This window comes from Agrilus planipennis, unplaced genomic scaffold (genome assembly GCF_000699045.2).
Source record: "Agrilus planipennis isolate EAB-ADULT unplaced genomic scaffold, Apla_2.0 scaffold100, whole genome shotgun sequence".
NCBI classification, from domain to species: domain Eukaryota; kingdom Metazoa; phylum Arthropoda; class Insecta; order Coleoptera; family Buprestidae; genus Agrilus; species Agrilus planipennis.
In genome coordinates, this window is record NW_020442469.1 from 527,149 (window position 1) to 541,294 (window position 14,146).

The following is a 14,146-nucleotide window of genomic DNA, read 5'->3' on the forward strand; positions in this document are numbered from 1 at the left end:
TTTTTTATGTTTCAAAGAGTTTTATTTAAACCTCTACAATTGTTTCGACGTGTTACGTCTTTATCAAGAGTACAATGTTATACTAAAATTGAGAAGGGTCTTACTGCTATATATATGTAAATACTTAGTTAATTGTCGGGAAATCCTAAATAGTAGTCAATTATCGGAGTACATTTAAAATCTGTGTGGTCATTGGTAACATTAAGTTTGTTAATAATATGCTTCTTAATCTCTAATTGTTCTAACAGATTTAGTTTTTTACCTTTGTTTTCAAAATGTAATAATTTGATATTCTCTAAATCTATACTATGATTATGTGATATACAATGTTCACTTATGCCTGTGTTGGTTTTTTTAAGTGATATATCTCTACCATGTTCTTTACTCTTAATTTCTAGATTACGACCTGTCTGACCTATGTAAATAGCTTCACAATCTTTGCAATCTATTCTATACACACCACTTTTTTTGTTCATACTAATTTTTTGTTTATTGTTACATAATATTTTGCCTAAGTTACATTTATTGACTGAAATCGTATTAATTTCAAATTTATATAATTGGTTGCAGATGTTGTTACTTATTTTGTCTATGTAATTAATATAGTTATACTTGTTTTGTAGTTTAAGTTGTGGATATAGTTGTGCCATTAGTATTTTGTGTTTTTTGTTTCTTATCAGTCTGTCCACTATTTCTGATTTAAAACCGTTATTACATGCAATAATTTTTATGCAATTTAGTTCTTTATTGTAGTTGTCTGTACTGAGTGGAAATGTTAAGAGCCTGTGTATTAAGCTGTGGAAGGTAGCTAATTTAATTTGAGTTGATTGTTGAGATTTTGCGTTTATTATGGTATCTGTGAAAGTACTTTTCCTGTGAATATCAAAGGCTAACCTGTTATTAATAATTTTAATGTTCATATCAAGGAAGTTTAAGCCATTTTCATCACTTATTTCCATTGTAAATTGAACTTTCTTGTTAATGCTATTAAGGAGTGACAATAAGTTGTTGAGTTGTCTTTCCGTTCCTAACCAAATAAGAAATATATCGTCAACATATCTTTTCCATAGTAAAATGTTTTGTTTAAGTTTTTTATAATTTTCAAAAAGTTTTAATTCAAAATTCGACATGAAAATATCAGCAAGTAGGGGAGAGATCGGTGAACCCATCGGTAAGCCGTCAATTTGTTTGTAGTAATTATTGTTAAAGTAAAAATAATTTTGTTCAAGACATACTTTAATTATATTCATAAGTTGTATTCTTTCTTCATTTATTAAACCTTTGTTATCGTTCAATAAGTTGTAAATAACATCTTTTAAATCACTAATGGGTATTGAAGTAAACAGGTTCACAACATCAAATGATACCAATTTGGCATTATTAGGTATTACCAGTGATTTAGCTATTTCTATGAACTGATATGAATTCTTAATAGAATATTTGGGTTTAAATTTTAACATGTCAGAAACAAAAAACACAAAATACTAATGGCACAACTATATCCACAACTTAAAGAAGAACTCCACTCAACCTTTCACATTATACCCTCTCAAAATGTGTTTTATTTCTTCTCTGAATCCCGTAATGAACTGATGATCTAATAATGCAAAGCTTTTCCAGGAACATAATGGCTCCAAGTATTTGAACTACTTTTAGCCATTTAGCTTAATAAATGACCTTAGTAAGACTGCAAAATTCATTAAACTTGAACGTTGGGTAAGCCGAAATTTCGGTTTAATTGCTTTATGAAAGAAACTTTTTTAATTGCTCTACAACAAAAAAAAAGTTAGCAATAAGTAATTGTACTTGTTTCGTTTTTCTTGATATTGCAACATTGCCTTGGAAGCCTATTAAAAGATTCATAGTAACAAATTAATTATTACTACTTATAAGAGAATCGATTATTGTACAGAGAAGGATGGAAAACAGGACGGAAGAACTGTTAGGGGAAAATCAGTTTCGTTTTAGAAGAAATAGAGGAACGCGGGAGGCCATTCTAGCTTTACGGGTAACAATAGACGAAAGGATAGAAAAGGGAAAGAGCGCGTCATAGAATTTGTAGATTTAGAAAGAACTTTTAACAATGTTAAATGGGAAGCGTATTGTCAAAACAGTATTGTATAAAAATAAATAAAAGTAAAACAAAACTACTGGTATGCAAGGGAAGAAAAAGTAGGGAAACAGCGAATGTAAAGATAGAAGACGAAAGATTAGAAGAATTGGCTGATTTTAGGTATCTAGGAAGTCAGATAAGTCAAGACGGAACGAGTAGTAGGGATATACAGAGGAGGATAGCGCAGGGTCAAACCGTAATCAATAAAAAGAAGTCACTTCTATGCTCTCGAACGATTGATTTAGAAATGAAGAGCTATTAGAAAAAATAGGAGAACAGAGGACTCTATGAAAGTCAATAAAAAATAGGCGAAATATGTTGGTATGACACCTTCTCAGGCATGAAGGTCTAGTCAGAGATATTTCAGAAGAAGAAACGGGAGTTAGGAGGAGTAGAGATAGACCTAGATTAGATTACTGTTCGCAAATAGTTAAGGATATGGGATGTTCTAGCTCTAGGGAAATGCGAATATTAGCTCAGGATAGGAAGGAGTAGAGTTGCGTGTCCAACCAGTCTTAGGACTAACGACCTTATGATGATTATATCAGAATTTATTTTTCGCATCCGCCACAATGTTCGTTTTGCTTTTTTCTACTTCAAGCTTTTAACTTGTACACTATCAAGATCGCATATGTCACTAAAAATATCATAAATCTTCGATCTTCATGGTTGGTCAGTACCTATAGCTCGCAAATATCATATAATAGAGCCTAGTCACTGCTCTCAAATAATCGAGCCTGGTAGGTATTTCGAAAATTTTAAAAAATTAAATCAACAAAATAAACTAGAAAGAAAATAATGAGCACTAATTGAATTCCACAAATTAAAACGAGACACAGCGGTTAAAAACTTAATTCAGCTAGAAATGGGTACTAGGCGAAGCATTTAATTAAAACAATTCGTGATGTTTTTCTAAATTCTACACCAATAGGAAGCTGGCGCTTGACAAATACACCTCCGCAGGGCTATTCGCCCTTGTTTAATTTAATTTAATTAAAGTTCTATCGAGACAGGACAAAATTTTCAATCATGATGCGCTAAACAAATTGCGGCCATGTAAAAAACACTTAATAAAGAGATAATTTGAGAAAAGGAATCGAGAAATACACTGACGTAGGAATATTACTTGGAATGGGAATTTTGTCTCAAGAACAACGGTATTAAAATTGTATTATACTCTAGACCTCTAGAGAATTCTAAAGGTTTATATGTCGATTAAATCATGCAAATATTCACGACCCGAACTAAAATTTAATAATATTAATTGATGACGCAGTAGGTGTATTTTGAAACATTTTAGAATAAATTAAAGAAAAGAAAATNGATAATCTTTCATTCTCTTCTGTCTTCATTTCGTCCGTCTCATCTTTCTCACCCGAACCACCACCCACCCATTTCCACTATTCCTGAAAGCAGGCTGAAGAGGGCCTTCTGCCCTATCTACCGGCGTAGTCCGGAGGGACTGCCCGCCCACCAGCATTCCTGGCTGGTGGGAATGAAACACCCAAAAGTAAAACAAGTGGTATGTTCAGTAGACCGAGCGGCATGGCTTAATGGTTTAGACTATTGTTTAGCATTCGGGAGGACGCCGGTTCGATTCCTGGCCCGTCTGCCTTGTTCCAAGTTTTTCTGTGGTTTCCTTGGATCACTTAGGCAAATGCTGGGGCAGTAATGTTCCACAGATAATATTTCATTCTCTTCTGTCTTCATTTCGTCCGTCTCATCTTTCTCACCTGAACCACCTATCCCCCATTCCCACGATTCTTAAAAGGAGACAGAAGAGGTCCTTCCGCCCTACCTTCCGGCGTAATCTGGAGGGACTGCCCGCCTACCAGCATTAGTGGCTGGTGGAATGAGACACCCAAAAGTTTTTTTTTAGTTCAATCAATCACTAATCAATTAAGTATTCTAATTCAACTATACCAATTCAATTTAAATTTTATTCAAGGCCCAAAATTGATTCAATGCAAGTAAATACCAAATATTTCTTCAATTCAGTTTAGACCAAGTTACTTTGTGTGTATCTATGTATAGTACAAACCCAATCAATTCGTCTAAATAAATTGTATAATGAAAAGCAGTTTATTAATATCAAAGTGTATAACCAATACCGCATACAGCATCGACAAGAAATTCAACTCAAACACATATGTTGAATAACTCAAGATACGAATGGAATAAAAATAAGATTATATGTAAAATATAAAGAAAAACCTTGAATGCGGGAATACGGAAACATTTTGCAGAAAGGTATTTGAAAAGGTGATCCATTGTTTGAACATGATGACATAAGTATCCTACTTGGTCGTCATACGATAATCCTGCACACTCGGGTTCGATTCCATCTGTCAACACCATCGAACAGACGGTTAAGTGTTTCCCGTGTAAACCGCTCCACTTCTCAACCCGGCAACAATAGATTTTCATCCTGTTTTAAACCTATTCGACAATCTTGAATCCTCATAGGCATGCTCACACAGCCGTGAACTAGCGTGGACTATTCAAGAAACTAAATTTAACTCTGTTGGTAGTTATTCACAATTATTTGTATAGCATTCGTACTGTTATTCGGAGTCAAAATCAGTCAAGTGCGAGTTCAACTTGCGTGCTGAGAGTTTCGAAATTAACGCACTGCTAAAAAGGTGACATAAATCTAAAGTTAATTTTCTCTCAAACAACTAGACCGACTTTTAATATCTTTTCTTTAAAAGTAAGTTCTTTAGTAAAACATTTTGGTTTGTAAATCTGTTACTGGATCGCTGCCCCAATTTTGGTATTGCTTTTAATCTTGATCAAATACTTCAAATAATCTTACTCTTGCTGATGTAGTCTCTGTCTTTGTCTTGCTGATATAGCCTCGGTCTTGGTCTTGCTGAGATAGTCTCAGTCTTGGTCTTGGTGTTGCTGAGATAATCTCATTCTAGTCTTGGTCTTGGTCTCGTTGAGATAGTCTCAATCTTGGTCTTGGTGTTGCTGAGATAATCTCAGTCTAGTCTTGGTCTTGGTCTCGTTGAGATAGTCCCAGTCTTGGTCTTGGTGTTGCTGAGATAATTTCAGTCTTCTCTTGGTCTTGGTCTCGCTGAGATAGTCTCAGTCTTGGTCTTGGTGTTGCTGAGATAATTTCAGTCTAGTCTTGGTCTTGGTCTCGCTGAGATAATCTCAGTCTTGGTCTTGATGTTGCTGAGATAATTTCAGTCTAGTCTTGGTCTTGGTCCCGCTGAGATAGTCTCAGTCTTGGTCCCGCTGAGATAGTCTCAGTCTTGGTCTTGGTGTTGCTGAGATAATTTCAGTCTACTCTTGGTCTTGGTCTCGCTGAGATAGTCTCAGTCTTGGTCTTGGTGTTGCTGAGATAATTTCAGTCTAGTCTTGGTCTTGGTCTCGCTGAGATAATCTCAGTCTTGGTCTTGATGTTGCTGAGATAATTTCAGTCTAGTCTTGGTCTTGGTCCCGCTGAGATAGTCTCAGTCTTGGTTCCTCTGAGATAGTCTCAGTCTTGGTCTTGGTCTCGCTGAGATAGTCTCAGTCATGGTCTCGCTGAGATAGTATTACTCTTGGTCTTGGTCTTGCTGAGATTGTCTCAGTCCTGATTTAGGTCTTGCGTATCAAGTCTTGATCCTGCTCATTTAATCTGATACGTTTTAAGTTTTTGTTCTTTTCATGACTTTTAAAGTAAATAGTATCGATAGTTGCGAAAGTCATGAAAACTCAAGAACTTAACCCTTCCTCCAATGCATAAACTGATCCTTCCCCTAACGTATAAATTAACCTTTTAGCGAACGAAGTAGTTAAAAGAAAGAAGTAAAAATATCGAAAGAAAATCTTTATTTTAACCATGTGTTATCAAGACATAGGAACAAAGAACACTAACTCCGAGGACATATTGTAGATCTCTTTTTTCGAACAGTGGTAGTTTATGCTTTTTTACATTTGAAATAGTAAAAATGTTTTGTTCCAAGAAAAGAATAAGAAAAGTTCCTTCTAATTAACTCATGAATCCTCCGAAATTAGTAATTTCTCGTTTAGTCTTGCATATTTTTTTATTTTATTTTGTGTTTTTACTGATTAATTATACTGTTATGGAATATTCCTAGTTGTTTCTGGAAACTTCTCGTAAGATCCTTTTGTCGTGCAGTCTTGTTCACTATTGATTTATGGCCCGCAGCTGCTAGCTTTGGGGTACATCAAACGTGCCGCCGCGCCGGTATAGATCGCCTGCGGCATACGTTCATACCAGTATCTTTATAGTTACAGCTATAAGAAATGGTAATAAATAATGTATACATAAGACGCTGTTATATTTTTTGTTCTAAAAAAAGAAACTTTTTTGTGTGTTTAATCGTTCAATAGTGTCTATTCAAATGAAGGCCTTGCCAAAAGGTAAGGTCGTAGCTTCTCGCAAATGTCAGCAATCTTTTTCTTCGCGTAGGTAAATTTAAATGTGGGGGATGATGCCATACTTTTTCTTCGCGCCCCCGCTGTTTCTGCATTTTCTTCTTTTGCCACATTCTTTCTCAGTAAAAAACAATTCAATTTTTACCCTGAACCGTAGCAGAAAACACTTCATCATTAGAATACCAAATGCACACATATTAGGTCAAAATGTAAAAATATAAGACGTGGTGCTAGCATATACCATCTATTTTCCAATAGATCCAAAAGGAAAAAAGTATTTCGTCAACTTTTGTATTTGTCTTCATTAAAAATACACTTACATCAAATCGAGATAGTACCAGCCTGTCCATGACGTACTGATGAGATTAAATGAGATCGACTGACCAAGAACTTAAACTTTTCTCATATTTAATGCCTTTTGTCATTCTCCTCTATTATATAAAGCAACACACTCTTCATAGTGTCTATCGCAGTGCACGTTTCCATGAATTATTACTTAATATTTATTATTTTGACTTTAGACAAGGAATTTGAAATGTTCTGTACAAACGAAGTAGGGTGGATATTAACGAAAAAAAAAAGAGACGTGTGTATGTACGCAATTTAAATAGATATCGAAAAAAAGTCCGTTTTTACAGCCCGTGTCTTCGATTAGAAGGCACGAGAACAAATTGTCTGGGGTGCTATATTTTACATGCGCTATAACATCAACCAAAAACTCGCAAGAATTCGAGGGGAAATGTTTAAAACCTTGAATTGAAGGTTTTGAAATCGAATAATGCATGGTTAGAATCGGAAACTCTCTAACCCTTTGGGAAAACAATCCATCCCTTTACCTACAACCCCTTTTAGAGGACCCTTCTGTAAACTACAAAAATTAGAATTTAAAAAAGTAAAACTTTTGATCGTCTTATTTGCCTACAACGTATAACCAAAATTTTTTCATGTTGCTCAAGAAGAACTCCACTCAACCTTTCACATTATACCCTCTCAAAATGTGTTTTATTTCTTCTCTGAATCCCGTAATGAACTGATGATCTAATAATGCAAAGCTTTTCCAGGAACATAATGGCTCCAAGTATTTGAACTACTTTTAGCCATTTAGCTTAATAAATGACCTTAGTAAGACTGCAAAATTCATTAAACTTGAACGTTGGGTAAGCCGAAATTTCGGTTTAATTGCTTTATGAAAGAAACTTTTTTAATTGCTCTACAACAAAAAAAAAGTTAGCAATAAGTAATTGTACTTGTTTCGTTTTTCTTGATATTGCAACATTGCCTTGGAAGCCTATTAAAAGATTCATAGTAACAAATTAATTATTACTACTTATAAGAGAATCGATTATTGTACAGAGAAGGATGGAAAACAGGACGGAAGAACTGTTAGGGGAAAATCAGTTTCGTTTTAGAAGAAATAGAGGAACGCGGGAGGCCATTCTAGCTTTACGGGTAACAATAGACGAAAGGATAGAAAAGGGAAAGAGCGCGTCATAGAATTTGTAGATTTAGAAAGAACTTTTAACAATGTTAAATGGGAAGCGTATTGTCAAAACAGTATTGTATAAAAATAAATAAAAGTAAAACAAAACTACTGGTATGCAAGGGAAGAAAAAGTAGGGAAACAGCGAATGTAAAGATAGAAGACGAAAGATTAGAAGAATTGGCTGATTTTAGGTATCTAGGAAGTCAGATAAGTCAAGACGGAACGAGTAGTAGGGATATACAGAGGAGGATAGCGCAGGGTCAAACCGTAATCAATAAAAAGAAGTCACTTCTATGCTCTCGAACGATTGATTTAGAAATGAAGAGCTATTAGAAAAAATAGGAGAACAGAGGACTCTATGAAAGTCAATAAAAAATAGGCGAAATATGTTGGTATGACACCTTCTCAGGCATGAAGGTCTAGTCAGAGATATTTCAGAAGAAGAAACGGGAGTTAGGAGGAGTAGAGATAGACCTAGATTAGATTACTGTTCGCAAATAGTTAAGGATATGGGATGTTCTAGCTCTAGGGAAATGCGAATATTAGCTCAGGATAGGAAGGAGTAGAGTTGCGTGTCCAACCAGTCTTAGGACTAACGACCTTATGATGATTATATCAGAATTTATTTTTCGCATCCGCCACAATGTTCGTTTTGCTTTTTTCTACTTCAAGCTTTTAACTTGTACACTATCAAGATCGCATATGTCACTAAAAATATCATAAATCTTCGATCTTCATGGTTGGTCAGTACCTATAGCTCGCAAATATCATATAATAGAGCCTAGTCACTGCTCTCAAATAATCGAGCCTGGTAGGTATTTCGAAAATTTTAAAAAATTAAATCAACAAAATAAACTAGAAAGAAAATAATGAGCACTAATTGAATTCCACAAATTAAAACGAGACACAGCGGTTAAAAACTTAATTCAGCTAGAAATGGGTACTAGGCGAAGCATTTAATTAAAACAATTCGTGATGTTTTTCTAAATTCTACACCAATAGGAAGCTGGCGCTTGACAAATACACCTCCGCAGGGCTATTCGCCCTTGTTTAATTTAATTTAATTAAAGTTCTATCGAGACAGGACAAAATTTTCAATCATGATGCGCTAAACAAATTGCGGCCATGTAAAAAACACTTAATAAAGAGATAATTTGAGAAAAGGAATCGAGAAATACACTGACGTAGGAATATTACTTGGAATGGGAATTTTGTCTCAAGAACAACGGTATTAAAATTGTATTATACTCTAGACCTCTAGAGAATTCTAAAGGTTTATATGTCGATTAAATCATGCAAATATTCACGACCCGAACTAAAATTTAATAATATTAATTGATGACGCAGTAGGTGTATTTTGAAACATTTTAGAATAAATTAAAGAAAAGAAAATTGCTTTTTTTATGTTTCAAAGAGTTTTATTTAAACCTCTACAATTGTTTCGACGTGTTACGTCTTTATCAAGAGTACAATGTTATACTAAAATTGAGAAGNGACGCCATAATGTACTGGTGTGCCACCATATTGTACTGGTGAAACAAGTGTGTCGTAACAGTATATCAAACGGGCGTGTGTGCTTCGGAGTTTGAACAATTTTTTATTGTAATAAACGTTAATAACATTTGGAGCAAAATTGTTGTAAACGAGCACAAACACTATTCTCAATATGGCGTTAATTAGACGTCAACGCACTGGCCAGTATATTTCGGAACGAATCAACAGTATGGCGTTGATTCACGACGTCATTAGCAGCCAGTATACCGGGTTATATTTCGGAACACAATCCTTGTTCATTCGGTTTTGTTTTTGGTATTGGTCTTTTATTCCAATACAACAGAAAAAACTGAACTGAACCCCTAATATGAAGCGCTCACAATATCTACAATAGTTCTTATAAATAAAAACACAAGTCTTCTCCTCTCCACTGTTAGTGATTAGTAAAATTAGCAACAACGACGATCTTGCCAACCAAATGTTTAGTATAGTGGTAGAACAATAATGCTAACAGCCAAGAACCTGAGTTCTATTCCAGGTGGAGCGTGACAGAAGCAATTATTTCTCCTTATTAATTTTACAAAATTCTCGTTTAAAATTTTCAAAGCGAATAAAATCTAAGCAAACAGTGAACACTTTTTATCAACGAAACGGTCGCAATAAAAGCGTTCTAAATCCCGGCCGTTTTTAAAATCGGTCTAAAAATGATTTTTATACCGTACAAATATTTTACAAGGTCTGTTAAAAAAGTATAGAGAATTTTGAATTTCCGCGGATTACGTATATTCGATTTTCGATTGTTTTGTAGCGTTATATAGGTACACATGTATCTCACTTATAACGACAAATTTGGGCATGTTGAATGTTTAGTTAATTTTTGGCAGCAGATTTGCTTGTACGTGTTTTGGTTGGTCTTCGATTTTTATCTATTCCAAAAAATGGATCAAAGAATCTGTGGTTGTACGAAATGTTCTCAGGGGTCCGAGAAGATGTCAACGACGAAGAGCGTGCCGCACGCCCGAGCACGTCAACAACAGACGAAAACATTGATGTGAAGAAAATAGTATTGGCCAGTCGTCGAATCATCGTTAGAGAGTTGCTGAGGATCTAAACATATCGATTTTTACCAATGATTTGGATGTCAGACCGGTCGCCGCGAAATTCGTTCCAAAATTGCTCAATTTCAACCAAAAACAACATTGCCTTAACATTGCTAAGGAGCTGTTAGACTCTGTCCTTTACGACCCAAATTTGCTCAAGAGGGTCAACTGGTGACGAATCATGGGTTTATGGTTATGACTTGGAAGCCGAAGCTGAATCATCCCGAAGGAAGCTGCCGCACGATCCAAGGCCGAAAAAAAGCAGGGCCTGCTATATCATGAGTTCTTTCCACAGGGTAGAACGATCAATAAGGTATGATACCGGCAAGTTACACGCAATTTGCGCGAAGCAATCCGCCAGAAACTCCCGGATTTGTGAAAGAACAAAGATTGACTTTTGCACCATGATAACGCTCCTGCCGACACATCGTTGCTTGTGCACCAATTTTTGGCCAAAAACAACACACTAATAATGCCACAGCCACCGTATTCCCCAGATCTGGCCTCCTGTGGCTTCTTCTTGTTCCCGAAACCAAAAAAGCCCATGAAAAGACGACTGTACGCTACAACTTAGGAGATAAAGACGGCATCGAAAGAGGAGCTGAACAAGATCACAAAAAATGATTTTTTGAAGTGCTTCGAGGATTGGAAAAAACGTTGGCACAAGTGTATAATATCTGGTGCGAATTACTTTGAAGAGGATAAAATAGATATTCATGAATAAATAAATAATTTTAGGAAAAGCACAAAATTTGCAATACTTTTTGAACAGACCTCGTATAGTCGCGTAGGTACCTGAATTCCAACACACTTTCTAGCTTTGATCATCGCATTTATTATTTATGAAAACGTTCTTATCTTTATTTGGTTTATAAGCTGTACAGTGTTTTGCAAACCCGCAGTGAATCTATTTTCTATCATTTTCGTTTTCAAAGTGCATAATTAGTAGTCGTATGATAAAAAATAATATTTCATCATAAAACCGCTCTCCATCGCACAAATTCCTTTTAGCAAAATATGCTTTAAAAATATGTGCTGCAAAGTACGTTTAGCCTAATAAATATATTTATCAAGGTACCGCACCGTTGTGGTTCTATATCCAGGCAAATAAAAAGTTCCACCCGGTCAGTTTAATTATTCACTTGTGTGTAACGGCAACCCTAAATCTCCAGGGGATATGTACGTTCACACACGCATATTTTGTATTCGATTGCAGTACAATTACCGCCTGCGGGGCACTCCTGATAATTGACACTTTTCCCAGGTATAACAATAAAACACTGACCGAATTTATCCACAGGCTACTACATTAATAATACACTTACAAATGAAATTATTGTAATCGTCCCATAAATCTATTGCTGTCACGAATGAAATACCTTTTTCCTTTTTGAAGTAAAACTTCTGTATAGACGAGTATTACGATTTTTTCTGTCACGAAAAAGCGTTACGGCCGCGTGGAGGGGGTATATAGCGTGGTGAGAGGCGACAGCGGCGGAAGGAGAGAAAGGCTGACGGAGGCGGAGAGAGGGCAACGGCCATATTAGATAGATATAATGCGCAGTCGCGCGGAGAGCCGGTAGTCCGCTAGAGTCCCGACGGCGTGTGCTGTGCTGAGCTGTTGTTTTCTTACCTCTGTTCTCCACGTGGCTTGGCATCCTTGCCTCTATTTGCGGTCTATGTAAGAACCAAATCATAATTTGCAGTAAACCTGGAAAAACGAAATGTGTGCTGGGACACATAGTGGAAGTGATCCTTCAACGGACAAGTGCAAAAACGAATGGCAACGGATAAATGAAAAAACTATAGGCAGATTGTTATTGTATTCTTATACGTTAGTAAATAACAAACCGATCATTAGATACAATATATAGATATTAAAAAAAGTTATGGGCTACTGACAAAATTTTATTCGAAAAATTATACAATTATACAATAAAGTACACAAACACGTAAACTGTTCTTTGAGGAACAGGCAACAACGGGTAAATTGTGTAAGTGAATATCATAACTTAAGTAATGGTGTTCCTCTATTATTTTCCTTGTATATATATAAATGATACTAGAGAATTTCTTAGCCGGTTCTTGGGCTGTAGTGACAAAAATGTCTTCATAAAAATTTTTGTATAATTTCCCCCAGCTTATCTAAGAAAAGCAGTTCTAATTTCGACTCCGGTTCTAAATATTTTCACGATCTCTCCCAAACTAACTAATTACAACAACGATTTTGTTAAAATTTGTTAACTGGTTAACTGTTTCGGCAAAAAAACTGTTTTCGTAATAAAATATAAAAGCATTTAAAAACTGTCGGAAAAATAAAAGAGTATCAAATACACAGTGGCAGACTTCAAAACAGCAGCGGCCTAGCTGCGGGGGGGGGGGGTTAAGGAGTTCAAACCACTCCATCGATTAGGTAGTTTTTTTTATTATGTTGCATTATGAGGAGTGGTCTTCAATTTTATTTATTTACATATTAATTTTGTAGACAATGTGAATTTTCAGCATTTTTTACGGTACGCTATTATTAAACAGGGTTGGATTCTTCTAAAAGAATTTTTGTTTTTCTTTCTAGAAAACCCTATTTTTAGAACAGCAGCCTGGAATTTATTCCAAATTTATTTTAGTTACCTTCTACCTTGCAAAAGAATGTTTATCTATTGGTTCCACAAAGCCAAAATAAAAATGATTCGCTAGCCTCTAGTTCCGTTACGTAATAAGTTTAAAATAATAATTAATTTTTTTTCAATTATTTAACCTTCTCTTTTTCTTGTAAATTGGATTACGAAATTTCATCCTTTAATAATCCATTATTTATTTTACTACGAAAGATTCCATATTTCTCAGAATAATTGCTCATAATTGAACATTCGATACGCACATTACGTATGCGCCCTACGCGAATGACGGCTTAATTGCATTTTTTTCATGTATTTACTTTTTCTGTTTCCAGGGATACACTGATGAACCAATTTCAAAAATTCTTATGAACATAAGCAATAGCGAAACTGTGTTATTGGACAGGTGGTCGTTGGAAGTGGAAAAAAATCCGGACGCCGACCCTAACGAAGGCGGAAAGGATAATCTACCGTTGAACGTTGTAAATAATTATTTTTCACTCGGTGTCGATGCTCATATAGCTTTAGAATTTCACGAAGCCAGAGGTAAATTTTATTATTTTTTTGTTGTTATTGCCTGTTAAATTCACCCGCATGTAAAATAATTTACAATTGGGGCATGTTTTTCTGGGCGCACCTCCATAAAATAAACGTACCGTCGCCCCGTGGGCATACAGAATAAATTCTTCAACGGGAAGCACAACCCAACCTAACCCTATGTCCTGTATTTATTTTTAGAGGCTCATCCTGAAAAATTTAATTCAAGACTGAGAAATAAAATGTTTTACGGGCAAATGGGAGGTAAGGACCTTCTCAAGCGAAAATGGAAGGGTCTCGCCGAATTAGTTACCTTAGAATGTGACGGACGTGATCTTACGCCAAAGCTGAAAGAACTCAAAGTGCATGCGATTGTATTTCTCAACATTCCAAGGTACGTTTTGTCTTTTGT

General features: G+C 35.4%; 1 protein-coding gene across 1 annotated transcript in view; it reads left to right on the forward strand.

Annotated features, from left to right (window-relative positions):
* Positions 1-14,146, forward strand: part of LOC108736187 (eye-specific diacylglycerol kinase) — a 275,242-nt gene that overhangs the window by 235,070 nt on the left and 26,026 nt on the right. The window contains exons 9-10 of the mRNA XM_025981393.1: positions 13,533-13,743; positions 13,936-14,128. Of these exons, the coding sequence (XP_025837178.1) occupies positions 13,533-13,743; positions 13,936-14,128 (404 nt within the window). The remainder of the gene's footprint in view (positions 1-13,532; positions 13,744-13,935; positions 14,129-14,146) is intronic.